The sequence below is a fragment of the Lynx rufus genome, unplaced genomic scaffold (assembly GCF_022079265.1).
Source record: "Lynx rufus isolate CCGP_SWC_20201006 ecotype Redwood Valley unplaced genomic scaffold, mLynRuf1.p SCAF_3, whole genome shotgun sequence".
Classification (NCBI taxonomy): Eukaryota; Metazoa; Chordata; class Mammalia; order Carnivora; family Felidae; genus Lynx; species Lynx rufus.
Window position 1 is genome coordinate 116,859,670 of NW_025814845.1, and position 27,718 is coordinate 116,887,387.

Consider the following 27,718-nt stretch of genomic DNA (forward strand, 5'->3'; position numbering starts at 1 on the left):
GCAGACCTGGATCCCTTTGTGTGGCTTAACCAAGTGGCGGGGAGGTCTTGCTGGGCTTGCCACCCCCACCTCCCACACCTCAAAAATAAAACAATCCTTTTTTGTTATTCAGGGTACAGAGGCACTTGGCTCTTCTAATCCTTTGAGGTTCCTAATACTGGTGTTTATTCCATCTCTGCTTAGAGACTAGTAAATTCTTTCTTGTGATGCCTTGCTAAAAGCATCAAGGACCAGGCAATTCATTGCACATTCTGACTTTTCCAGCTGCTACCCATAGAGCTATCATCTCAGTAGGTGACAAAATGTTACCTGAGGGGAGCCTGGGTAGCTTGGTCGGTTAAGCGTCCGACTCTTGATTTCAGCTTAGCTCGTGGTCTCCCAGTTTGTGGGTTTGTGGATTCAAGTCCCGTGTCAGGCTCTGTGCTGACAGCATGGAGCCTGCTTGGGATTCTCTGTCTCCCTATCTCTGCCTCCCCCCACTTGCATGCACTCTCTTTCTGAAATAAACATAAAAATATTTTTTAAAAATGTTACCTGGAATACAAGTCCTACCTGCTTGTCATGTGAATGGTAAATCAATGCTATACATTGTTTTTCTTGTAACAGTATCCTACTTCAGGCTATCAATTTCTGTATTAGAAATATAGATGTGCACAGGAACTGTGTCTAGCTTCTGACATAGACTCTCTTTGACCAAATTTTAAGCAGACCTTTTCAACCGGGCCTCTCATAGGCCCTGTCTTTGGCCTATTGCCAGTTTTCAAAAGAATCCTGCTAAGTCAACTTAGAGAGGATTCCCTCCCCCGCCCCACCCTCTGTATCTGATCACCTTGGTCTGCCTCCAGCAAGAATCGCATTAAGTCAGTTTAGCAAGCATTCCCCTACCCTTGGTGTCTCCTCTTAGCAGTTTTCCATCTACGAACCCTCCCCGCATTCTGCTCAATGACTTTAAATTGCCAGCCACCTTTACTGTATTTGGAGTTGAGCAAAGTGTCTCTCCCCTACTCTGACAGTCTTGGGCACCTATTGTAGCTAGAACAGTCTTCCTCACTGTCTTAACAAGTGTCAGGATACTTTTTTCTGTAGTACTTCTAGTGTAAATGCCAGTGGAGTGATGACTGGCAGAGAAAATGAGCATATCCCTTTTCCTCAGTGGCCCCCAAGTGGGACTTCCCTCAATACTGATAATATTCTATCTAGAATTTGTCCTCTCTGTATTCCCTTTGGACTTTATTTGTAGCAAGTTAACTATAGATCACAATCCCTTATCTGGAATTCTTGGGACTAGATGTTTCAGAAATTGGACTTTTTCAGATTTCATAAAGTATTATATTGTTTTAGGCAGCACTTGTAATCCAACACATTTTACATTTTTGTATCAAATATATGAATTTAATAAGCATGATAAATGCTATAAAAAGCCTGTCAAGGAGGTCAGGTTTGGTTGCCAAATGAATTTTGGTGTCAAACATGAAAACACTTTTGCTTTTCACAGATTTTTTTTTGACTTTTTTGAATTGTATGTGTAGCAACAAAAATTTTTGCAGAAAAGTAACCAAAAATCATCTAAACATATAACCCCCACCAGTTTATAGTGTCATATTTCTGTTCCTGTCCATTACTCTTCCGTTTGATCTAGTCGTTTTTCCAAAAGATAAATGAGAGTTGAATTATAGAATCCAAAATTAACTTTGCGGTCCAAAGCAAAGCAAAATTGATCTTAATTCTTTAGAAAGTAAAACCTTTCTTCACTTTTCCCAGTAACTGTTTTTCTCTCTTTTGAGGTAACACCCTCTAGTGGTTGTCTGCAGGTATTTCTTCAATCTGAAATTATCAAAATTACTAGCAAAGACAAAGAGATTACTTAAGATCACTTGCAAATTATGAAAGAACGGAAAATATCATTACATTCAAGTTTGTTTAAGAATCCTAAGAGAGACGGGGCACCTGGGTGGCTCAGTTGGTTAAGCACCCGACTTTGGCTCAGGTCATGATCTCACAGTTTGTGATTTGAGCCCCATGTAGGGCTCTGTGCTGACAGCTCAGAGTCTGGAGCCTGCTTCAGATTCTGTGTCTCCCGCTCTCTCTCCCCCTCCTGCACTCACACTCTGTCTCTCCCTCAAAAATGAATAAACATTAAAAAAAAATCAGAAGAATGACTTAACTGACTCTTAGCTACTCTATCTGAAAAACAATACTATAGTTTATTTCTCTTTAAATCATAGAGATTCATGGCATTTAAACCCAAATTTACCATAACAGGAACTTTATACTGGCCTTAGGATCTAATTTACCTTATAATGGAGGTGGATGCTGATGGGTGGTGACAAATAAAGAACATTACAATTAATGTATAATGTATTTAACTTGTTTTAGATTCTATATGCGATTCATTGATGGCTTACTAAATGTTTAGTCTAAGTTATTAAAACTTGAGAATATTCCCAAATTTCACAGAGAATGTAAAATGTATTCAGTTAACAAGCACCACCTATGTGGGAAGATACTACGTAGGTTAAAAGACCCAATCATCCTACTGCCCATCTTTCTCCAAAACTATACCATGACTCTTCCATGCATGTATATTTCCAGAGACAAACTCCAAATGCATTCTCAAATATATTTCCTCTCCCATCGGCCTACCGCATCTGACATGTTGAATTAAGGATTTTATCTCCTAAACTCTTCCACACAATGGAAATCCATGGGAGGTAAAATTTGGGATGATAATATTAAAGTTAGTGTAGAAATGCTATTAGTCATTTACATAAGAGATACGAGTAGTTTTCTGATATTAGCCATGTGACAGTTCATCCCTAAATCCTACTATAGGCACGAATGAAGAGAATGAAAAAACTTTAGATGCCTAAAGTATAATATACTTATGTTTTAACTTTCTAAATAGTTTTCGTTGAATACAAAACTATCTTTGGATTCATGTTCTAAATTTCTAAGAAACGTTAAATTCACTGCTAGGGGTTAAATTGTAACACGTAAACAGTTCCATCCTGTGTCTCTTGCAAATGTGTCCTGACTCTTCAAAAGGCTACTAATTCAAGTAATATGTGTCTTCCTAGAGAAATGATCAATGGAGTCAAAGTTATCTTACAAAGATATTCAAGTGGGTTGCCTGGGTGGCTTAGTCTGTTAAGGGTCCAACTTTGGCTCAGGTCATGATCTCGCAGTTCATGAGTTCGAGCCCCACATTGGGCTCTGTGCTGACAGCTCAGGGCCTGGAGCCTGCTTCGCATTCTGTGTCTCCCTCTCTCTGCCCCTACCCCGTTCCCACTGTGTCCCTCTCTCCCTCAAAATAAATAAACGTTAAAAAAACTTTTAAAAAAAGGTATTCAAGGAAAAGGAATCTATTTTAGCCTGGTCAAGTTAAAAAGCCTCTAAAAAGGCCAACTAAAATAAAGAAAAGCAAAATACACTTATTTTTCTTTATTAGAGAAAAGGATAAAATTTAAGTCCTTTTTAAACAAAGATTAGATTGGTAAAAGGAAAAAAGCCATCTTGTTATTAAGGAAGACTCAATGCTTTGTCTACTGCATGGATCTGGTACACGTTTGTATGGGTTTAAGTTTTGGTTAAACCTATCAGCCATGATACATCCACGGAGGGTACAGCCACAGGAAGTAGGAGTGAGCTGGCAAAACTGGTTGCTCAGATGTTAGCACTGCAAGCTCATGGGGTTTAACCAAACACTGAAGTTAAAATGAATCTGCAACCAAGAAAGTAAAAAAAACAAAAACAAAAACAACAAAAAAAAAAACTTTAATCAATATTTAGAAATAAATGTTCACATACAAGACACTTGTTAGGCTAGAAGGTTTCCATAAACTTACGGAAGGATTTATGTCCTGAAGTAGCGGTTTACTTTTGGAAACATTCTCTAGAATCACTCAGTGTGTCTAGTTCATTTGGACATTCCAAATACAAAGTAAGAAAGGGAGTCCTTGCCAGGTTTTTTTGTATAAAGTTCAGGTAGTATTAAATAAATACAAAATATGGTTAACTATGTATTAAGATTTTCTACCAAAAAATTATGAAAGTCAGTACTCAGCAAAGAGAATAAAGCACCTATTTTCACTCTCTAAAATAAGGAGTAAATAGTATTACTGCCTGTTTGGCTTAATTTTAGTAAAAAAGAGAAGACAGACACTCACTTTACTTATACATACGCTCTAACTATACTACTGGGGAGCAGGCTGTATGGGAACTTAGCTGGGGCTTGCCCAAGAATGGGGGTGTATATGTCCATGAAGAAATCCAAAATACTACCCAACTAGTGTGATATTACCTAACTAGTTCCCTAGATAGCTAGCATTAAAGTGGTTCTGTGGTCTCAAAGATTCAGATCCTCTTCCAAAGGGCCTAACCTGTTCCCCAAACATAAAAAGTTCTTAAGATATTTTAAATGGAATGGCACAGCTCCACTATGATGCACTTCTGTGATTTCTGATAACTACTTTAAAAAGAGGAGCAATATCTACTATCTACCTTAGAGACGGCTTTGAAGCCAGATGATAGAACAGACTTAAAATGGATTTGAATTTTAGGAAAAAAGCAAGATAAAAATACAAAGCATGATAATTGATATTAGAATTTCTTAATGACAAGAAAAAAGAAAATAATTTCAAGCCCCCCCCAATAATTTTCCTATTCAAGAGGGTACAATTTAAAGAAGAAAAAATGTTTAAATTTTCTTTTCAAGAGCGATGTATGCATAAGCAATTTTCTGAGCAGGGTAAAAGCTATCCTGGCATAAAACAATTATAAAAGCTGAAAAAACATCTGTACACCATTTTATTTTGATGAAGCTATTATCTTTGTATTCAGATGTAAAATATGATGCACTATTAACCAGTGATTCTACGAATGACACTTAGACATTTGTTTTGTTGGCTCGTCAACAAAACACCTCTTTAACGGAATCTATAGTTTAAGCGAACAATGGACCATAACTATAATTTGACACAACTAGGCAAATGGGGGCCACATACGACACTTTCAGTTGTTGATAGAATCAAACAAGCATACAGTAACTTTATTGCGTTTAGCTCTGTACAACAGAACACACTCTCGTTTTCGTTGTACAACTGCCGGTTATATTGTCGTCGAGCTGTTTTAAGAGGAAATTCCAATAACTGATTTTCCAATAGCCATGAAGCTGCTGCATATTATTTTGCTCTGTACAAACCAAAACTTCTTTCTCCAAACTATTAAAACTCTGTAACGTCTAATGACATTATTCTCTTAAATCTGATATACAACGTGCCACTCATTTTTATTCTAAATTCAAAGACCAGGTAACTTCAAAGTTTTTTTTTTTTCTCCTGAAAAGAAAGACTAAAATAAATGAAAGAATAACATTGCTAGGTATTAGAAAAATGTGCAGGTGACTCAAGTTCAGATATGGCACACTGATTTTAGAATGCCAAATATCTCGCTCACGAATTAAAAATACTTGAATTTAGTTTATTCCTTTCGCACTCTTCTTTTGCGTACTGACTTCACTGGCCCATCTCCAGATCCTGTGCTCTCATCTGCTTCCTTCATCTGGAGAAAGAATTATGCAAATGTTTATTTTCATACAATGGGTAACTAGTAGATAGTAGTAAATATTTCTTATTCTTTAAAATGTAACAATCAAACGCTACCTTATATGTGTTCTTTAATTCATGAAGCTGATCAAAAATGTGTACATAAATTAATGTGTTTTGTTCATCTTTTGGCATGATTACATTTTAGGATAACTCTGCTTACCAAATATGCATCTGACAAGAAATACTGCTAACAACTCTACTCATGATTTTATTTTATCATTTAGAATTTAATCTCAGTGTCATGGTTAACTAAAGGTTGTATGACATTTTCATTGTGGGATAGTCAACACTAACTTCATCACAATAGTTCCATAAGTAATGAATTGCTGAGCTGGATTTATAGAGACTTTTTCAGAACTTCTGGCATACAGTACTTTGAGAAAAATTAGGAGGCGGAAAAGGAAACATCAGATTTATAATTTGGGGTTTTTCTTTCCTTACCCTCCCAGAACAAGCATTCATACATGAATTAAACTTGTGTAACAAAATAAAATAATGAAGGGGGCGCCTGGGTGGCTCAGTTGGTTAAGCATCTGACTTCAGCTCAGGTCATGATCTCATAGTCTGTGAGTTTCAGCCCTGCATTGGATGATCTCGAGCCCTGCTTCACATGAGCCCTGCTTCTCTCTCTCTCTCTCTCTCTGCCCCTTGTGGGATTCTCTTTCTCTCTCCCTCTCTCTCTCTGCCTCTCACTCATTTGCCCCCCCTTCTCAAAAAAAAAAAAAAAATGAAGGTATTATATGGTGTTATACAAAACACTACTTTTCAAGGTCATACTATATAAAAAGTTGGCTAATTTTAGCTCACTGACATAAAAGAAGAGTAAAAGACAAAGACAGAATTCAGTTTTTTTGTTTTGTTTTGTTTTTCTAAAAGCGAGAGAGCAAGCAGGGGAGGGGCAGAGAGAGAAGGAGAGAGAGAATCCTAACCAAGCTCCACACCCAGCATGGAGCCCAACTTGGGACTCGATCCCACAACCGTAAGATTGTGACCTGAGCCAAAATCAAAAGCCAGATGCTTAACCGACTGAGCCGCCCAGGTGCCCCAAGATATTTTTAAAGGTGCACAAAATATTTTGTGAAGCAAAATATAACTAGACACATATTCAAATGAATGAGTGCAAGTATTATTATTAAGAGAGTGGCAGGGGAAACAATGACTATTTAAAATCCTATCCTGGAGGAAATTATCTTCACCCAGCTTCCTCTAGATACAGATATTCAGACTAAGGTTCCCCTAAAACCTCACGAGGCAATGAAGACCAGTCACCAAGTATATATACTGAATAAGCTTTAGAAAACAGGTAACAATGAAACAAGTTTGAGAGTTCTTCAAACTCACAAAATAGAAACTTTATGTCATCCCATGTAGTAGACCAGGCAAAACTGCTTTTACCCTACCAGCACTGAGTAATGAGGGTGGTGAGGGTGAGGGCTAGTAAATAGAGAAAATAGGCCTTTGGTACATGCTGGGCAAAAAGAGAAAGCTCTGGTTCTGACTCATATCCTGGATGGTTTCGGATTCCATAACTGCCTAAAAAGAGGCACTGTGGAAAGTTCTGTTATATATCAGGATACAAAAAGGGGTAGACAGATCAAATTAATGGGAAAACTAGTTTATTAAAGCTTTGAAAACAAACAAACCACTGTATCAGGCAGATAGTACTCAACTACCCAATGAATGAAATATTACAAAATGTGACAATAAATTATTCAGACAAAAAGAATGTTTTTACAATAGGTGTAAAGAAAACTGTCTTATAATAAACAGAATTACCTTTTAAATATTCAAGTGGTCTGTTTATAATCATTTTCAACAGAATACTTTAATGATAAAGTCATAATATTTTACAGATGCAGCTCTCTGGATTTTGTAAACCCCACACTTTATGCTGTTTCTTATCAGGGGTTAAGATGATTAAATTATTTTCTTGCCTTCTTTATGGATACATTTTAAAAACAATATGGAGGCTCCTATGAAACCTGGGAGAAACACGGAAAAAATTCTCCACAAACCAGACTGCTTTTACTAAAATAGTTTATGGATAACAATCATACATAAAAAATGGTTTATCTTCCGTTAAAGAGCTGCTTACCTCATCCTCTGATCCAGATTTATTTGATTTATTACCTTCTTCTTGTCCTTCAATGATTTCGATTTCTTCTTCACTCTTTTCCTCAGGTTCACCTTCCTCTTCTAGAATATAGATTTTTATTACAGGCAAAGACTTGAATTAGAATTTTGCTACTGAAAAGTATTGAATGTAGTAAGGGGGATTTATTTAAATTCCAATATTTAAAAGCAATTTCTACTATTAGAAACTTCTAAAAATTAATGCAGATACTCATTATTTTACCATATTTTATAAATAAATCATCATATTTGAGGGAAAGGACAGGCTTAAGAAATCCTTAAGCATTTAGTTTACATGTAATATGAAAAGCAAATATATCTGTGTGTATGTGTATATATATGGACACACATTGTCATATATATATAATATATGTAAATATACATGTGTGTGTATTTTTTTGAGAGTACGATTTTTAAGTCCACTCTTTCATCAACTCTTAAGTTAAAAACAGTGCTCAAGGCATAATTTAAGTTGTAGGGGGCTCAATCTGGAACCTGACTTGGGACACCTGGCAAATATCAATACTTTTATTTCTACCTAGATGAGTGAAAGAAAGTCTCAATGGAGACCCACCAAAAAGCCTCAGTTCTTCAGTTCTAACATCTTTAGGAGTTTAGTGTAGGGTGGGAAGGAGACATATAATTCAGCAATCCTTCTGGGACATTAAATTACTCATTCTGTATGATAGACTATCTGATAGACGACAGTCACCGAAAGACTTGCTATTGAATTTGTTTCCGCAATCACCTGCCTTAAACCTAGTCCTCTCCTTCAGAGGCTGTGCTCTCTGTACCTCCCATCTCATCTATGTTCTTGGAGGTAAGAAAAGTCCCTGCAAAAAGCTAGGACACACTGGATCCAGGCTCCCAAGCAACTGAAAGATAGCTAAATCTCTTTCTTCTTAGAGAACAAAAACTGTAAGCAGATGGCTATCAGCGTGCAAACCCAGGCCAGGGGCCATCACTCCTCTCTGCCCCAGGCATGCACCTTCTGGGGATTCAGAAGGTACATATTTGACAATAAGCAAGTGCAACAGCTATTATTTACTAGATAATCTGCTCTTTTTACAAGCTTTGCCATGGGGGTGGGGGGTGGGGTGGGAGGAAAGGACTCCTGTTATAACTCAATATCATTATCCTACCTTTTTCAAGACTTTCACCATCACTTTGCTTTTTTTCTTCTCCCAAGTCGACTGGTTTCTCCAGGATGGCTTTCTTTTCCTTCACTTCTTGCTCTAGTGCTCCCTTTGTTTGTGGTTTACATATGTCAGTTTTTTTATACTCTGACTCTTCATATTTTTTCTGTAGTAGTTTAACAGAAGCTATTTTTAGTGAAAGCAAAGCCCTATTTTTTAAAAAGTTTTTTTTTTGCAATAACTGATATTAAACATAGTGAACATAGTAAAAACTTACAGGAAATTTATTTAGCTTATTACTCTTAAGAAATCACTTGATCAATTCATAGAACTCCTACATACTAAGAGATTTATTTTAAGTTGAAGGAAATTCAATTTCTTTACCTTGACTTTTCTTGGCCAACAAAATAAAGCAAATAATGCTACTGGAAGCCCTGCCGTCACAAGATAAATGAGCCAAAGCCATGGGCGCTCTTCGGCAGCTACCATTAACTGTTTAAATACACCAGGCTATAGAAGAAATAGGCATCAACATGAAATTCAGATTTTATGAACATTCATTAGGAAATACAGTCTATTGAAAACAACTTATTTTATGTAGGTGTTTCATATTAAGGAGTGATGAACTTCTAAGCGAAAAATACTTTATTTTCCCATCTTATGCACTGTACAATTTAAACTCTATTAGCATGTATCACTGTTTGAAACTTTGTAGTAGAAGATATGTTACTACGTAGGTAGAAATTACTAACTTACCAGCAAGAATTATGACAATTTTATTTTTTAGTAAACTTCAGGATAGAACTCCTCTCTATGGATGTATTCTCTTTCATTTAGAAGTATATAATGCTATGATAACTCTTTATTTATTTATTTATTTATTTATCTATTTATTTATGAGAGAGAGAGAGAGAGCGAGAGAGAGAGCGCAAGGGAGAGAAGACACAGAGAGAGGGAGACACAGAATCCGAAGCAGTCTCTGCGTTGTCAATGCAGAGCCCAATGCACGGCTCAAACCCACACAGCGAGATCATGTCCTGAGCCAAAAATCAAGAGTTGGATGCTTAACCAACTGAGCCACCAGGTGCCCCTCATTCTTTACTTTTAAAGAACTTATTAATAAGATCAACCTGGGAATTACTGCGTTTTCTTTTTTATTAACAAATTTCATACACAAGGAAATTGTTTCTCTTATTAAAATAAAATATAAATTCATTAAAAGCTTTAGTTAAGAAAGTTTCAGAGTGAAAATCTCTTTACCTACTCTTTTGATGGCTTTTGCTAATGTCCAAAGAAACCAAATGTGAGGTACTTTTCTTTACAGTAATTGATTTTAAAGATAAATTCTCCAAGATGCATTGTGTTGAAATACTTAGCTTAATGTTTCTAAATAGTGTTAAGATTTGGGTAAAAAATACTGGAACACAATTTAATAATAATAAATTTTAAAGTTCCCTGTACTCTTCTAAGTGAAAAAGTAGTTACAATGAATAAAGAATAATATTTAGATTGCTGTTACTACTTAGGCCTTGAATTGATAAGGTGACAAAGATATTAAGTAGTCTCCTTATAAATAGCAAGTAAGCAATTAAATCACATTATGCTATCATAATTTAATGAATGAAAAATGTACACACATACAGTTCATTATACAGTTCATGATGAAGTTATAGTAAAGCTAAGTATTTTATCTACATAAAATTATTTAAGTATATTTCTTTGGCATTTACTAATGACTACATATTTATTTACCTTTTAGGGCCATTTGTATAACCTATAACCAGGACGAAGTCTTATTATTATTCTATGGTAAATACTGTACCTCATTAGCATTTGCTATCATTATTTTCACTCCCCAACCATCTGCAGCCCAGCGATCTGCTATTTCCTTTTCTGAACAGATAATAAAATTATCAAAGTAGATATTAGAGGTCATAGACCAAAGCTCTAAACCAAGAGCACGGAAAGAAGTCAGAAGAAATGGATGATCATCCTCAAAATAATCTGGGTTAGGAATTTTTCGAGGACTCCAGATTCCCTGGAAGAAAAAATAATTAAAGACATTTTCAAATAAAATAATGTCATTATAAATGCTATTCAAGAAGTTGTTGCTGTTGAATGAAATCAGCAGTACTATTTGGAGAAAAAAGAAAATCTTATCTGATGTTAATTCATCAGCAAGTCATTGGAAAGAAAAACTTTTCTTCTCATTCTGTACACAATATTCCCTATGAATAAAACTGACTTTAAACTCCAAAAATGGCAAAGTGAAAATCCAACACACAAAGAAACTTGAGTAATTAAATTTCACAAGTGATACCATTATAGACAATATTTTTTACCTTTAGCAAAGTTATTAAAAGCAAGAAGTCATTAAAATTGCCCAAATCAGAGAGATTACTGTATGCTAAGTATGAAGCCATTCCTTTAACATATACCAATGATGGGTATGGATATGTTTTTCTGCACCTCAGAAAAAAATTCAACATAAAAGTTCCATTAAATCTTAAATGATTAAACTCAGCCAAATCAAAAAAATTCAACAATATGATTACTGACTCACTCACTCTTCCGTCATGTATGTCTATTCTGTACCAGGCACTATGCCAGATACTAGGGATAGAGTGATGATCAAGAGAGACACGGTTCCTCTATTATTAAATTTAAAGTAGTGAAAGAGACAGGCATTTAAAAAGTTACCAAAATAAGCATTCTGTGATAAATGCTATGAAAAAAACCTCACAGGAAACAATTAGAATATGCAATTGCCTATGTATAATAAATGTTAGAAAATGTCAATGAATAATTAGATAAAACTACAGGGTTAAATGCATAACATAGAGATTCGACCCCAAAATCCAGGTACACTCAAAAGACATATGATATTATTGAAAAAAAGCCAATGTTTAATAACACCAGAAAATAAGGACCACATCATTTAAGCACAGGCATCAATTACTAAAATGTACAAATGTAAGGTCTCCTGATCAGAACTCATTTCTTATATTTAATTCTAAACTAGAACTTGGTTCCAAAGTGATCATCGATTAACAGAGAAAAATATAGTATGAAGTGACTGATGTTTAGTTCTTAATATTATTCCTCCAGAAAATTACATAAAGAGTATTTTACTTTTTTTTTTTAAAGTAGACTATGCCCAACGTGGGGCTTATACTTATGTGACCCCAACAGTCACATGCTCTATGCACTGAGCTGGCCAGTGCCCCAAGAATACTTTACTTTTTTTTTTTAATGCAGACTTAGACTCAGTAGGTTTGAGACCTGAGATTCTGCATTTGTTTTTGTTTATTTATTTAAAAGTTTATTTATTTTGAGAGAGAGAGAGAGAGAGAGAACGGAGTAGGGGAGGGGCAGAGAGAGAGGGAGAGAAAAAGAATCCCAAGTAGGCTCTGCACTGTCCATGCACAGCCTGATGCGGGGCTCAAACTCATGAACCCATGAGATCATGACCTGAGCTGAAATCAAGAGTTAGACGCTTGACCCACTGAGCCACCCAGGCACCCCAAAGTTTATTTATTTTGAGAGAGAGAGAGTATGAGCAGGAGAGGGGCAGAGCAGTCCTAAGCAGTCTCCATGCCCTCAGCACAGAGCCCCACACGGGGCTCGATCCCACAAACCATGGGAGATGGACCCCAGCTGAAATCGAGTCAGATTCCCAAATGACTGAGCCACCTAGGCGCCCCAAGAGTACTCTACTTTTTAAAATAAATTAGGGGCACCTGGGTGACTCAGTTAAGTGTCTGACTTCAGCTCAGGTCATGATCTCACCATTGATGAGTTCGAGCCCCGTGTCCATCTCTGTGCTGACAGCTCAGAGCCTAGAGCCTGCTTCAGAGTCTGTGTCTCCCTCTCTGTCTGCCCCTCCCCTGCTCACACTCTGTCTCTTTCTCAAAACATAAATAAACATTAAAAAATGTTTTAAATAAATTAGTTGGAGTCTATTTTCTTTTACTTTTTTTTTTTTTTTAAGTTTCTTTATTCTGTGGGAGAGAGAGAGAGAGAGAGAGTGACTGTGCACATACTGGGGAGGGACAGAGAGCGAGGGAGAGAGAGAATCCCAAGCAGGTTCTGTGCTGTCAGTGCAGAGCCCCACGTGGGGCTTGAACTCACGAACCTTGAGATAATGACCTGAACTGAAACAAAAGCCAGACACTTAACCAACTGAGTGCCACCCAGGCACCCCTCCTTTGGCTTAAGATAGCTAAAGTATACTATTACAAATCAAATTTCTAAAAGTTAACACAGCATTATCAATAACTAAATATATAATAGAAATATCACAGCATTTTAAACTTTACTATGGAATTGGAAGAAGTGGGTTATTACCTGGTAGTTAGGATTATCTATCATTGGAGGTCTCCACACTCCTTTGTATTTGGGGTTATCTATCATGGGAGGTGTCCACTCACCACACCCAATTTGACATGCTGGATTAGAAATACGAGGTGCCTCCCATTCTCCATCCATGTCTTCATTCCTTAGGAAATTAGAACAAAGCAAATATAGTAACCTCACATCTCTCCTGTCAGTCAGTCAGTAACAAAAAGCAAGTAAGAAGTGGATGAAATTGACAGCTGAGGATGAAGAGTGTTTGTTTACCAGTCATCAGGTTTCTCAGCATTAGGATCTGGAATAAATTTTGGTTCATCATCAAGCCAGCCATCAGGCTTCACAGCACTTAAATCTTCTATTTGGGCAGGTTCACTTTCATCCCTAAAAATACAGTATTTTGTGTCAAGTATTAGTTATTCAAAAAGTTTAAAAATGCATATGTTACAGAAGTCAGAAGATACCAAAAGGTATTTCCTACCCTTCTGTCTTTGTGTCTACTATCTCCCCCATTTCTCATCCACCAAAATCTTCTGCTAACTTGTTACTTTCTTGTGTATATATTCCCTGTTGTGCCCCATGCATACACGCACATAGGTATATACTGGGTTTTTTTATGCAAATGATAGCATTCTATACAGAGTATGTTTTTGTTTACTTAAAAACTCATCAATTCATCAACAAACACATATTGGAAGCCTACTATGTGCCAAGACTGCTCTGTGAGCCCTGTTTTATATAATATGTATCTGCTTCATTCTTAACTATTGTACAGTTTTCTAATTTGTGGCTATACCATAATTTATTTAGACTAACTACTCTTGAGGGACATTTAGTATTTCTAAAAATTTACTATTACAAATAATTCTATAATGAATATCCTGGAATATATTAGAAATTAACATGAAATTAGCTGTCTGAATTGAAAATATTTTTTCCTGTTTCTCATGTATTTTTTGATATAGTTTATGATAGGTGTTTTTTTGGTTATACTCAAATAATTCATTTTCTGTAGTTGAAATTTATTAATATTTTCTTTTATGATTCTTAAATTTTATGTCATATTAGGAAAGGTCTTCCTTACTCTAATATTATTCTTTTTTAAACTCTCCATATTTAATTCTATTACTTTTATATTTTCATTAAAAATTATACTTAGAAAATAAATTCTCAAGTATATAAACATAATCATAGTAAGTACTGAATAAAACTACTAGTATAATTTTCATCTTTATAGAAAAGTACAAATTTTAAACAAGAGGTTACATGTAATTTTTCAAACAGATCTACATAACAAAATAAACTCAAATAATCAACTCTCTATATGTAAAGACTTATACTTGCCTGCTATCAATTTTGAGTCTCTCAGGGCTCAGAGTAACGAGAATTTAAAATTTAAGGGAGCATTTCTTTTATCAGCTTATAAAACAAATTCTAACATGCATCACCAATCAGAAAGAGCTTATTAGTAGCAGTTTCTTTCATTTCAGGGCAAACTTACTTCCCAGGCTTACTCTTTATAGGTAAAGAAATATGAAACAATGGAAGAAAATCCACATGGAGGGAGGTACTCCTACCATTTCTGAAAGTATGAATTCATGAAAATTATGCATTAATAGTGACTTTTTATTAATTAAAAAAAACCATACTGTTATTTCTTCCTTGTAGAAGTTACTTCCCTATGATACTATTTGCTTGAATGCAAAGACATTTTTATGATAAATCAGGATCTCTCTTTATCTACAAGAGAATTAACAAGGAAACACTTTTGGTTATCCAGGAGCAACACTCAATTTCTGAGTCAGTAGTAACCCCAATGTTTACACACAAGAGCTTGAAGAAACCGAGTTGACACTTTCTAAAATGAAGCAGAGAGACAGAAATTGGCTTAAAAAAGTGAACACTCAGTGACCTGTGAGACAACATAAAGCAGTCTTACATTTACTTGGTGTCCCAAAAAAAGAGATGGAGAGGCACATATAAATATTTACAGAAATAAAGGCTAGGAGGTGCCTGGATGGCTCAGTCAGTTGGTGAGTGGCCCACTCCTGATTTTGGCTCAGGTCATGATCCCAGGGTCATGGGATTGAGCCCTGCATTGGGCCCCCTGCACTGTGTGTGGAGCCTGCTTAGGATTCTCTCTCCCTTGCCCCATTCCCCCACTTGGCCGCACTCTCTCGCTCTAAAAGTGAAATGGAAAAAATACTGAAAAAAAATGAGGACAAATATTATCCAAAGTTGATAGTTTGTAAACTATACAGTCACATTCCAAAAAGCTGGAAAGCAAGGCAAGCATACACATACACACACACACACACACACACACACACACAGAACCACAACCACGGCACAACACTATCTAATTGTTGAAAACTAGTAACAATAAATCTTAACACCAAACAGAAAAAAAAAAAATTACATATTAGGTAAAGGAGAAAAAAGATGGGAATAACAACTGACTTCTCATTGGAAACAACGCAAGCCTCAAGACAACTCAAGAAATGACTTTAAAAATAATTATCAACGGGGCGCCTGGGTGGCGCAGTCGGTTGAGCGTCCGACTTCAGCCAGGTCATGATCTCGCGGTCCATGAGTTCGAGCCCCGCGTCAGGCTCTGCGCTGATGGCTCGGAGCCTGGAGCCTGTTTCCGATTCTGTGTCTCCCTCTCTCTCTGCCCCTCCCCCGTTCATGCTCTGTCTCTCTCTGTCCCAAAAATAAATAAAAACGTTGAAAAAAAAATTTAAAAATAATTATCAACCTATAATGGTGAAAACACCTTTCAAAAATTAAGGAAAACAGGGGTGCTTGGGTGGCTCAGTTGGCTAAGAGTCCCACTTTCGGCTCAGGTCATAATCTCACAGTTCATGAGCTTAAGCCCTACTTCGGGCTCTGTGCTGACAGCTCAGAGCCTGGAGCCTGCTTTGGATTCTGTGTCTCCCTCTCGCTCTGTCCCTCCCCTGCTCGTGCTCTCTCTCTCTCTCTCTCTCTCTCTCTCAAAAAATAAATAAACATTTTAAAAAATTAAGGAAAATAAAGAAATTTTCAGATACTTAAAAGTTGAGAGGATTCAATGACAGCAGACATGTACCACAATACATTGAGAGAATTTTTATCAGGCAGAAGAAAAATAGTAACAGATGAAAATGTGTATCTACACAAAAAGTATCCTAAGTGGTAACTATGTGGGTAAATAAAACAACTTTTCCCCTAATAACTGTCTGACTAAAATACACTGAGTGAAGAATAAATACATGTGGCCTTCATAGAATAGATAGACATAAATGTATGATAATAGCACAAAGAATGGAGGAGAAAATGACAAGACCCTGATAAGATTAACTTAGACATAAAGTGATATAATATTAGTTGAGAGTAGACTGAAGTCAGTTAGAAATGCAAAATTCTGTAAACCCTAGAGCAACCACTAAAACAATAAACCACAGAGGAAAAGGCAATATGCCAACAGGAAAGAAAGAATACAAGACTAAAAATAAAACAAAATAACTCAATCTAAAAGAAGTCAGGAAAAATATTTTATAAAGTACCACAGAATATATGGGACAAACAACACAAGTGGCAAGAAAACAAGTATGTTTCCATCCAATCATATTAATAATTACATTAAATGTAGACAATTTAAAACACTCCAATTAAAACACACGAACCACATATAGGTTGCCTACAAGAAAATGACTTTAAAAATAAAGGCATATATAGGTTAAACAAAGGAAAATAATATTCAATGGAAATATGATTTAAAAGAAACCAGAAGTGTTTGTTGACTTAGTATGAGACTAAGTAGACATCAAGACAAGAGTATTACAAGAGTTTATAAAGAAGGATATTATTCTATAATAAAAAAACGGTTAGTTCCTCAAGAGGTCATGAAGTACTATGAATAGAAGTAGTGACAGATCTTCAAATACATGAAGCAAAACTAACAGAACTCAAAGGGGATACCAATCCATCAAAAGATTTTAAAACTCTTCTCTCAGTAAGAGAATAGACTGAAAACCAGTAAATATGTAGATGCTTTCAACAACCCTGATGCAATTGACATTTGTAAATTTTCTGACCACAGAATTAAAAATTTGGAGTCAAAATGAAAATCGTATCTGGAAAATCCATAAATAATTGCCAACAAAGCAACACATTTAAAAACACATGGATTAAAGAAAAAAATCACTAATGAAATTAGAAAACGGTATGAACTGAATGTTCTTGTAAGTGACATATATTTGTAAAACACACTTAAAGCAGTGTTTAGAGAAAATTTACAGCTGCTTCTGTCAGAAAAGATTTTCTAAATAAGGCCAAAAAAAAAAAAAAATGAAGCAAATTAAGTCCAAAGTAAGAAGAAGGAAACAAATAACAAAATTTAACAAAGGTCAATAGAGGGAAAAAAAAATAAAACAAAAGCCAGTTCTTCAAAAAGGTCAATAAAATCGATAAACCTGTAGCTAGATTCATCAAGAAAAAACACAAATTACCATATTATTAGTAAAATAAAAGTTATCATCATAGATCATTATAGACATTAATGATGATAAGAGGTGCTGGCACAATTAGACATCCTTATTTTTAAAAATTGATCTTGATTTAGATCTCACACTACATACAATTAACTTAGAACAGAGTTTTAGTCAAAATTATTTGTCTAGGAAAAAAAAAAGCAAATCTTTGTGGCATTCATTTGGGCAAAGATTTCTTAGGTAAGACAATCAAATCATGAATCATCAAAGACAAATATCTCACTGTTCCCGAGTTCAAGCCCCGTGTTGGGCTCTGTGCTGACAGCTCAGAGCCTGGAGCCAATTTCAAGTTCTGTGTCTCCCTCTCTCTCTCTGCCCCTCCCCTGCTTGCACTCTTTCTCTCAAAAATAAACATTAAAAAAAAAATTTAAGAATCCAGCAAATATAAAAAGGGCAACACTTGCTGACCAAGTGGACTGTAAGTTTAGTCTAGTATTGAAAATCAATCAATATAATTCACCATACTAAGCGAATAAAAGAGGGGCACATGGGTGGCTCAGTTAGTTCAGTGTCTGACTCTTGATTTTGGTTCAGGTCATGATCTCACCGTCACGGGATCGAGCCCTACGTTGGGCTCCACGCAGAGCATGGAGCCTGCTTAAGATTCTCTCTTACCCCTGTCCCCCTCTTACTTTCTTTCTCTAAATTTTTTTAAAAAAGAAGAAAAGAGAAAACCCACATGGTCATCTCAATGCATGCACAAAAGTACTTTACAAAATCCAACACCCAATCATGGAAAAAAACAAAACTCTTAGTAAACTAAGAAAAGAACTTTTAAAAATCATACTTAGTGGGGCACCTGGGTTGCTTAATCAGTTAAGCATCTGACTTCAGCTTAGGTCATGATCTTGAGGTTTCTGAGTTCAAGCCCTGTATCGGGCTCTGTGCTGACAGCTCAGAACCTGGAGCCTGCTTTATATTCTGTGTCTCCCTCTCTCTCTGCCCCTCTCCCACTCACACTCTGTTTCTCTCTCTCTCTCTCTCTCTCTCAAAAATAAATAGCAAAACCATACTTAATATTTACACCTTTGTGTAGTTCCCTCCTAAATGTACCAGGCAGAGTTAGTCTTGTGACAAACAATACAGCTGAAGTGATGACACGTCACTTCTGAGATTAGGTTATAAAAAGATGTTACAAGTCCTGTGGCTGTGCTCTCTCCCCCTCTGGGGTCACTCCCTCTGGGGAGGGGGGGCATCAGCTACGTCATGAGCACACTAAGGAGAGGCCCAAGTGGCAAGGCACTGAAACTTCTTGACAACAGCCACGTTAGCCATTTAAAAAGCAAAGCAGATCCTCCAGTAGCCAGAGTCAGACCTTCAGATGAATGCTGAACTCTGACCTCAGGAGAGAGCCTGAGCCAGAACCAGTCGGCTAGCCACACCCAGATTCCTGACCCTTAGGAACTCGGTGAGTTAGAGTGAGTTAGCAGGCATCTCTCACCATCTGAACTCAAAGCTATGGGAACTCAGGAACTGAATACATTTCTTTTAAGGCAAATACTCATAATCCTATAGAATGAAAACAACACAAATACTCAGCTAAGGAATTTAGTACGAGTGAATCCTATATGGCTTTAGAAGATGCTGAACATATGTCTATTTTAAAACCAGTAATCATTAACTGAAAAAACTAACTATATAAGATGTGCACACACATACATGATAAAGATCAAACTAGGAATTAAAATTAAAGTGTCGGTGTCTTAGATTCATGGAATGCCCCCCACCCACAGCATTGGAAACATAAAAAAAATATATTGAAAAAATGTTGAAAAAATATTAATTAAAATGAAAATTAAGATAATTAAAAGGCAAGGAAATACAAAGTCTATTTTAGAAAACTATTTCACCCCAAATAGTCAAAATAAGTAATTTTGATGTTTAAAGGAATATGTTTCACTGGTTGTAAACTTCACTTATATGTAATATCTCATTACTGAATTATACCAACTATTGCTTTGCTACTGAATTCTTTGCTTACCAGTCTTCTGGTTTGACAGCAGAAAGATCAGGGATTTTTGCTCTTTCATCCCATTCATCAGGCTTTTTGTCACTGGGATCTTCAATTTCTTTGGGAGGATTGATAGGAGGAACCACATCTTCTAGTAGGCTTCCTTGGTTTACAACTATTTGATCAATTAATACTTCAAATGTGTCATCTGGATTCATCACTAAAGACCAATTTAAATAAATAACACCTATAATGACTGACATTTTAAAAATAATCTTCTAAATAAAAAACTACCCTAAATTTCATGAGTAGAATTTTTTATTAACCAGAAATAGAGGAATTACAATCAAATATTAAATCAAAATATGCTGAGATCACTAGGTACAGTGCTTCCTAAAACCAAAGGGAAAAATTTGTCTTAAGTAATAATTTAATAAAATGCTCCATTACTTCTCAAATAAAGAATATCCAATAGCTAATTCAGTTTGGGACTCACGCAACCAGTGAGCTTCACTTATTTATTATCACAGAAGGCAACCCAATCTTCTTCAGTATTTTAAAATAACTTTTTTGAAACTATCTCAAACTTCAAAACTTGCAAGTACACTATGAAGAACTTTATTTTTTCATGAACCACTTGAAATTAATTTACTAACCTCATACACATCATCCCTGAATGTTTTAATGTATATTTCCTACAAACAAGGACATTCTCCTATATAACTTCAATCTAGTCACCCAAAGCAGGAAATTAACATTGATGCATGACTACCATTTCCTAGAAAATTTTCAAGTTAATGACATTTCAAATTCAATGATGCATACACTGTAGTGTAAAATATCTTAAGGTTGATGGAAAATATTCAAGTTTACACATATGTTTGTTTGGAGGTGAATGTTAGCTCTCTCAAAGTACCCAAGCCAGGGGCACCTGGATAGCTCAGTTGGTTAAGCATCTGACTCTTGATTTCAGATCAGGTCATAATCTCACAGTTGTGAGATCAAGCCCAGCATGGAGCCTGCTTAAGATTCTCTCTTTCCAGGGGCACCTGGGTGGCTGATTTGGTTAAGCATCTGACTTTGGCTCAGATCATGATCTCACAGCTCTTGAGTTCGAGCCCCATGTCGGGCTCTGTGCTGAAAGCTCAGAGCCTGGAGCCTGCTTCAGATTCTGTGTCTCCCTCTCTCTCTCTGCCCCTTCCCCATCCCCACTCATGCTCTGTCTCTCTCAAAAATAAACATTAAAAAAAGTTAAAAAAAAAAAAAAGAGATTCACTCTCTCCTTCTCTTTCTGCTCCTTCCCCATCTCTAAAACTAATTAACTAACTATCCAAGCCAAGTTTCATAAAGGACCCCTTATCCATTGTAATGACAAAATAAAAGCTTTCTCCACTGTAAACTTGGGTGGTATGGTCACTGGGTAAATTTTAGATCTTTGGAAGGAATGTTAGATGAAAATAGATGTCTAACATGTGCTTTTCAATAAGCTAAAGAAGTAGGAGCTATCAATGAATGTCAGGATTGTCCTGACTTAATTAGTAAGCGGGCTACCACGTTCTGAAGAAATAGTTCTAAAGCAAGAACAATCTCTAGAGGTTTCAGTAAAAACAATGCCAAATTACTTATACCAAAATCAAATACTGTAATTTATATACAAATTCATATAATGCAACACTCTGTGTTTTCTCCCTTTTTTCTCCAATATTTCCTCTTCTACTGCAGCTGAGATTATAAAACTATATTACTACATAGGGAAAAAGTCAAGATTTAAGCAGAGCTAAGAGTAAGATCTTAAATGTAAAAAAGTACTAGATTCTTCCTAACTCAAAAAAGGCATTTCTCAAGAAAAATCTTGAAAAGAATGTTCTGAATAAATTCTGCAACTGAAATGTTTAAAAATTACCGTGAAAAAACAAAAAAGCACATGACAAATCCTAATATGTGAAAAGACACCTTTGTCTAAAACTGTATTAAAATATTTTAAATGAATTTACAATAAAAGACATTGGATTTTATGCCTTTAAAGGTGTACTCTGTAAAGTTCTTAGAACAACTATAAAATAATGTTACAAAAATATATTAGTAGTACAGGAAAAAATTAAAAAAAATTTTTTTTAACATTTATTTATTATTGAGAGACAGAGGGACACAGAGCATGATCAGGGGAGGGGTAGAGGGAGGGGGAGACACAGATTCTGAAGTAGGCTCCAGGCTCTGAGCTGTCAGCACAGAGCTGACGCGGGGCTCAAACTCACAAACTGCGAGATCATGACCTGAGCCAAAGTCAGTCACCCAACCAACTGAGCCACCCAGGCACCCCTACAGGAAAAATTTTTAAAGTCATTCAATAATCCTAGTACTACAAAGTTTTTGTGTATAGTAGTAAGAAAGCAAGTGTTTAAGAGTCAGACTTGAATTTCAATTCTAGATCTACCAATTACTTTTATTTCCTAGAGTGAGTTACTTAACCTAAGTTAAGGTACAATAGAAAGAAACTGTTCACCTCACATGATGGTTCTAAACCAAGTACCTAGCACAGAGCATGGTATGTATCAGGTGACTAATGACAATTAGTTCTTTTTTTTTCCTGGTCTTTCTATTTGCTTGCATAATTTGCCTAGTGGCCCCTACAATAATCTACTTCCACTTTATATCTCATTTTCTTTTAACATTTTAATATTGTAAACATTTTCCCTTGTTGCTAAATATTTTCATAGTTATCATTTTTGTACTGCATATAAAATTCCTACTATAACATTTGGGTTGCTTTAAATTTACAGTATTATTTCCACACATAGCTCATTTTCTTTCTTTTGGATTATTTTCTTTGGATAAATTCCTTAAAATGGAATTGTGGTTTCAAAACACATAATCCTCTTACAGTCTTTGATATATTATACCAAGTTGCTTTTCCCCAAATTTGTACAAAGTCTAATGAAATTTATTTGTTCTATTCTAGTTATAACTTCTCATTACTTTTACTTTACGTTCCCCAAAACATCCAGTTCTATTTTCCAACTTTAGAAAAAGCTCTTTGATATAAATGCGGACATTAAAAATAAAATCGGTCATTGCCTTGGCAGACAACTTCAATGTTTCTGCAACTGAAGTCTTTGGAAAGAGAACTGAAATATCTTAGTCTTGGATAGAGCTGTCCTTCAGATTCTGACACGCTGTGATCTTAAATAATCATCGACACATCAAAGCTCCATAACTGTATGTACTTGGGAAGAGGAGAATCAATTCCTTACAATGTTCCTCCCACTCAATGTCTATGCAAACTCCTATTTACAAAGTAAAGCTAAGTACGTTAATATAATGGTTGCTCAATACTTTCCCTTTCCAAGTTTAAATATGTGCCACAACTACCATGAGGTAGGAAGTAACAATAATTCAACTACTTGTAAAGTCCAAGTTTCTTAGCTTGGCATCAAGGACTTTTTCCTTTTTAATCTTTTCTATTCTTATAGTACCACTAATGTCATATCACCTCAAATTTCCTTTTCTTCTCCTATCTTCCAGGTTCCATCTACATTTCAAGACTAGTTAATATATAATCTCTAAGTTTTCTCTGGGGGCGCCTGGGTGGCTCAGTTGGTTGAGCATCCAACTTCGGCTCAGGTCATGATCTCGCAGCCTGTGAGTTCAAGCCCCACGTCAGGCTCTGTCCTGACAGCTCAGAGCCTGGAGCCTACTTCAGATTCTGTGTCTCCTTCTCTCTCTGCCCTTCCCCCACTCATGCTCGCACTCTCTCTCTCTCTCTCTCTCTCTCTTTCTCAAATAAATAAACATTAAAAAAAATTAAAGATAAAAAAACAAAACGTTTTCTCTGTGTCTCCAAACTGGAAGTAATATTGATTTTGAACTCTTAACTGTACCTCATCTGCACCTCTCATATGGCATTTTACTTTCTACCTGCACTATATGCATTATAATTATCCTAAAAAGATAAGCGCCTCAAGGGTAGGATCAATGTTTATTTCTCCCAAATCCCTTGCCATGAAATAAAGGTAGTCAGCAAATATTTTTGAATTAATGAATAAATTAAAAGGATATACCAAGGGTATAAAGATGAGTCTTCCTGTCTGTAAAGAACTTTTTAAGGTCTACATCTGGAGGTTTGGCATGTTTCTCTTCAAAAACTCCAGTTTTGGGATGTTTATGTCTGAAGATAAAATGAAGTTTATAATCTTCTCCACATTTATCTGGTCCAAACATAATGGTATAGGATGTTTTATCATAAAAGTTTTCCTTCAAAGAGAGATGAGTGTAGGGATTAGTCCAGAATTAGAGTATTTAGTGAATTTTTCTATTCTATCCAACTGGGTAGAGGTTATGAAGATCTATTGAATGCTAATTCACCAAAGAATCATTTGACACAAGTGACAATAAAGGATGTGGAAAAAAGTTTTACTTCAAAAATAGATTTTTTAAAAATGCACATGCTACTTCTTGAAGATGTAGGAGATGCTGAAACCACCCTAGCAACATCATAATAAACTTGAATTACTTTATTAAATTAAATCTGAACTATTAATATTTTGTTCAGAAAATTTAAGCATAGAGAAAAGCACACTAATGACCTTAATGATTATCCATTACTATTTTTTAAGAAGATACCAGAAAATGACCTTCCTGAGCACATGGTGAAGAGAGACTCAGACATAAAAACAGACACAGAGACATGCTCCCTATCTTACTACCAGTAATTTCTCTTTATCTGGCATGGCCTATTGGTTCAAAGCATGGGATCCGTTGTCAGATAATGGGATGCAAATGCTACCACTGCCACTTAACCAGCTGTATATGGCCCTGAACAAATTTCTTAGTTTTGCTATAGTCCTGTTTCATCACCTCTCAAGTATGGAGGTAATAATAGTACCTACCTTAAAGGTTTCTCTGAGGACTTACTGAGTTAATCAGGTAAAGTGCTTAGAAAAATACCTGGCACTTAATTTCATTATGTCATTATAGCTTTGAGTGACAGTCACCTTTCAATACCCAAAACCTTCAACATATACTACAAATGGCCTCCCCTTTACCTAACTCTAATATGTTTCACGGCCTCGGCATAGCCATGCATTCTGACAAATATCTCATTGATGCCTCATTTATCTTATGTCCATTATATGCAGAAGCCCTGATACAGCCCCCTATAGGAGAATGCTACAAGAAACGCCTCCAACCTTCAAAACAGTTCTAATACACTTGCTTCATTATGAAAATATTTTTAACCTGTTATTTTTGGGGACTGCCAACTCCTGAACTGGCCCACCTTTTATATTTGGTTGTTTGACCATTTCGTTTTACTGCTTTGCTCCGTTATTTTACTTCTCTGAACAAACTTATGATTCTTAATTTGTAAAGAAAATAACTCTAAGCTGATCTTTCCATGACATTTATAAGCACCATGTTATTTTTTTACTTATAGACACAGCAAACTATTATTTTGCTAAAGATTACAAAACTGATGCCATCAAGTAACATAGCTGCATATGAAACTGGAAGGCGCACTCTGAAAGCTATACAGACTCGTTTGGACAAAGATTTTTAAGGTTCTTTTCAATTTCAGTTAAAATAAAAATTTCAGCTTTATCAATTGCTTCTTAAAAATATTATAAACTTTAATACGGTTTTCTTAAACATTAAAATATCATACCAGATTCAAACCATCAGTGTCTGCTAGGAGTTTAATGTATGCACCTCCACAATCAATACCATCTTGAAAATTTACTTCATATCTAAATGAAGGGAAAAAGAATCATACTGCTGATAAATAAAAAATTACTAATCGCTCTTCAAACCGAATGTATTATTCTCAATTCATTTAAACATAAATGTTTTACATTACCAGAAGCTCATATAAAGCATATCCACAACGTGTAGGGAATAAGCAGACATGCTTTTTCTATGCACATTCTTAAAATATTAATAGAATGATTATAATCAACTATAGAAAAGTCAGCCAACTTGTTGCCATAATTTTTTCCATCAAAACTGCTGAATTAAGAATAAGATACTTTAAAACTAGAACAGGAAACTTCAAAGTCAGATAAGGTGTACACTATACATATTTCTTTATAAACTAAAAAACAAAAACTATGAGGACAATAGCTACAGCAATAGATTTCTAAGAAATTGCTGATAGATCTTAGATACCCAGTTCACTAATTTGTATTGTAGTTCAACTACACCTACATGTTAAATAGCTCATCCATTTAATTAAATACTTCCAGCAAAGAGAGTTCATAATCTCAGTCAATAACCTGGAGTACTTCACACCTCAATGGCCAGGAAATGCAGAAAAACAACTGGAAGAATGAACCGACATGAGAGCCTTTTCATGGATTTGCAACACCGTGTCATTTCCAGCAAGAGGTTTTTGTTATTTTGTTTTTTTAAAGAAAATAATCTTTCTTAGGCAAAGACGTAGGCATATCGAGCAGTATTTAGGAGAGATTTTTGGTAAAGTAATGAATTACATGTGAAATGATCAATGAAATGGCCCTCACAGTGAAAAACAGTAAAAACCAAAATGGTTGTGATTCGGCTTGATGAATTAAAAGAAAAAGAAATGAGAACTAGAGAAGTAACAGAAACCAGTGATAATTTTAAGAAAGGACTGTAGTTTCATATGTTTCTAAAAAAACTTTAGTGACACAAAAGTTAAAAAAAAAAAAGCATACGAAACTTTGACAGTTTGGACCCAATTAGTGTATATATTTTGCACCGAAAAGAACAAAGGAAATATAGTAAAACTTTAAGTGACTCTGAGTTGCCAGATTATGGTGATCTTTCCCCGCTAATTTCCACTCTGCTTTGTTTCTCAAGAAGTCTACAACAGTGGTTACAAGCATGTAATTTGGAGCCAGAAAGACCTGAGATTTATTCCCGATTCTGCCACTTACTCTAGTGACACCTAGGAAAGGCAAGTTATTCAAGCTCACAGACCTCAAAGGACAGTGATGATTAAATAATACCATGTACAGCAAAGGCCAGATGTCCAAAATGTTAGCTTCTGTTATGACCAGAAGAAAGGGTCTGTTTTGTTCTTTTTCATTTTTAAAATAAAGGACAATCTGTTTTCCTCAAACCTTGCCCTTATATTTATTTTAAGCAGTAGCTGAAAAAGAGATTTTTTTTTCATGGAACATGTTTTTAAAGATTATAAAGTAAAAGAAATGGTCCATGGTGTGAATGAAAGGTAAATATTAACTATTTTAGGTAAAATAAAAAGATAGTTTTATTATAGGTGATCTAAGGACAAAGGGTTCTGTGAGAAGGTAAGAACTGAAAAAAAAAAACAATTCTGTAAAGTGTCTCTATAAATATAATATAGTTTTGTTGTTGTATTATGTCTAGACCCAATTGTTACATCTATTTCTTACACTGCAAACTTTCAGAGTTTTCAAATCATTAACTTGTGCAGATAATAAATAATTCACAATGGATTAGAGATGAGTGAAATGTGTATCATATAGCTTGACAGCTGTTATTCTTTAATCACAGGAAAAATGAGGATATATTAGAGTATATGGCAACCTGATTCTCTTTTAGAGTATCATTTCCCATACCGTCTTATGAAACAGTAATTGTCATTAGGGGGAAAGAATTCTGTAGTCAAGTATGTCTGGAAAACAAAGTATTAAAGTTAGAAAAGGTTTTTACATGTAGAAGTTCTCAAAACCTTTAACGGGCAAGCAAATATGCTTCCTTATGTCGAAAGTTAGGATATTCTTAGTTTCTAAAACTTATATGACCACATAACGCATATTACACAAATTATACACAATTTGGGAAAAGCAGGTTTTGAGCAAAGTTATATTATAAATCCACAGTATTTATAGTAGTTAATATAAAATTTCTTTATTTGTCCCATTTCATCAGTATTAAGAGAAGACATTCACTCTCCTTCTCCAAATTGTTTGTAAGCATATCAAAGACTGCTATTCAATTCTTGGCCCCCTTCTTCCTTTTTGAGGATATAATTTCACAATTACTTTAATATTT

The 27,718-nt window shown here is 35.4% G+C and overlaps 1 protein-coding gene across 1 annotated transcript in view; it reads right to left on the reverse strand.

Annotated features, from left to right (window-relative positions):
• Window positions 1–3,755: 3,755 nt before the first annotated feature.
• Window positions 3,756–27,718, reverse strand: part of CLGN (calmegin) — a 48,634-nt gene continuing 24,671 nt past the window's right edge. Inside the window, exons 6-15 of the mRNA XM_047092284.1 lie at window positions 25,368–25,449; window positions 23,767–23,959; window positions 19,739–19,928; window positions 13,496–13,609; window positions 13,223–13,373; window positions 10,698–10,913; window positions 9,260–9,385; window positions 8,882–9,041; window positions 7,702–7,802; window positions 3,756–5,559 (exon numbers count right to left, since the gene is read on the reverse strand). Coding sequence (XP_046948240.1) covers window positions 5,479–5,559; window positions 7,702–7,802; window positions 8,882–9,041; window positions 9,260–9,385; window positions 10,698–10,913; window positions 13,223–13,373; window positions 13,496–13,609; window positions 19,739–19,928; window positions 23,767–23,959; window positions 25,368–25,449 — 1,414 coding nt within the window. The 3' untranslated portion in view covers window positions 3,756–5,478. The remainder of the gene's footprint in view (window positions 5,560–7,701; window positions 7,803–8,881; window positions 9,042–9,259; window positions 9,386–10,697; window positions 10,914–13,222; window positions 13,374–13,495; window positions 13,610–19,738; window positions 19,929–23,766; window positions 23,960–25,367; window positions 25,450–27,718) is intronic.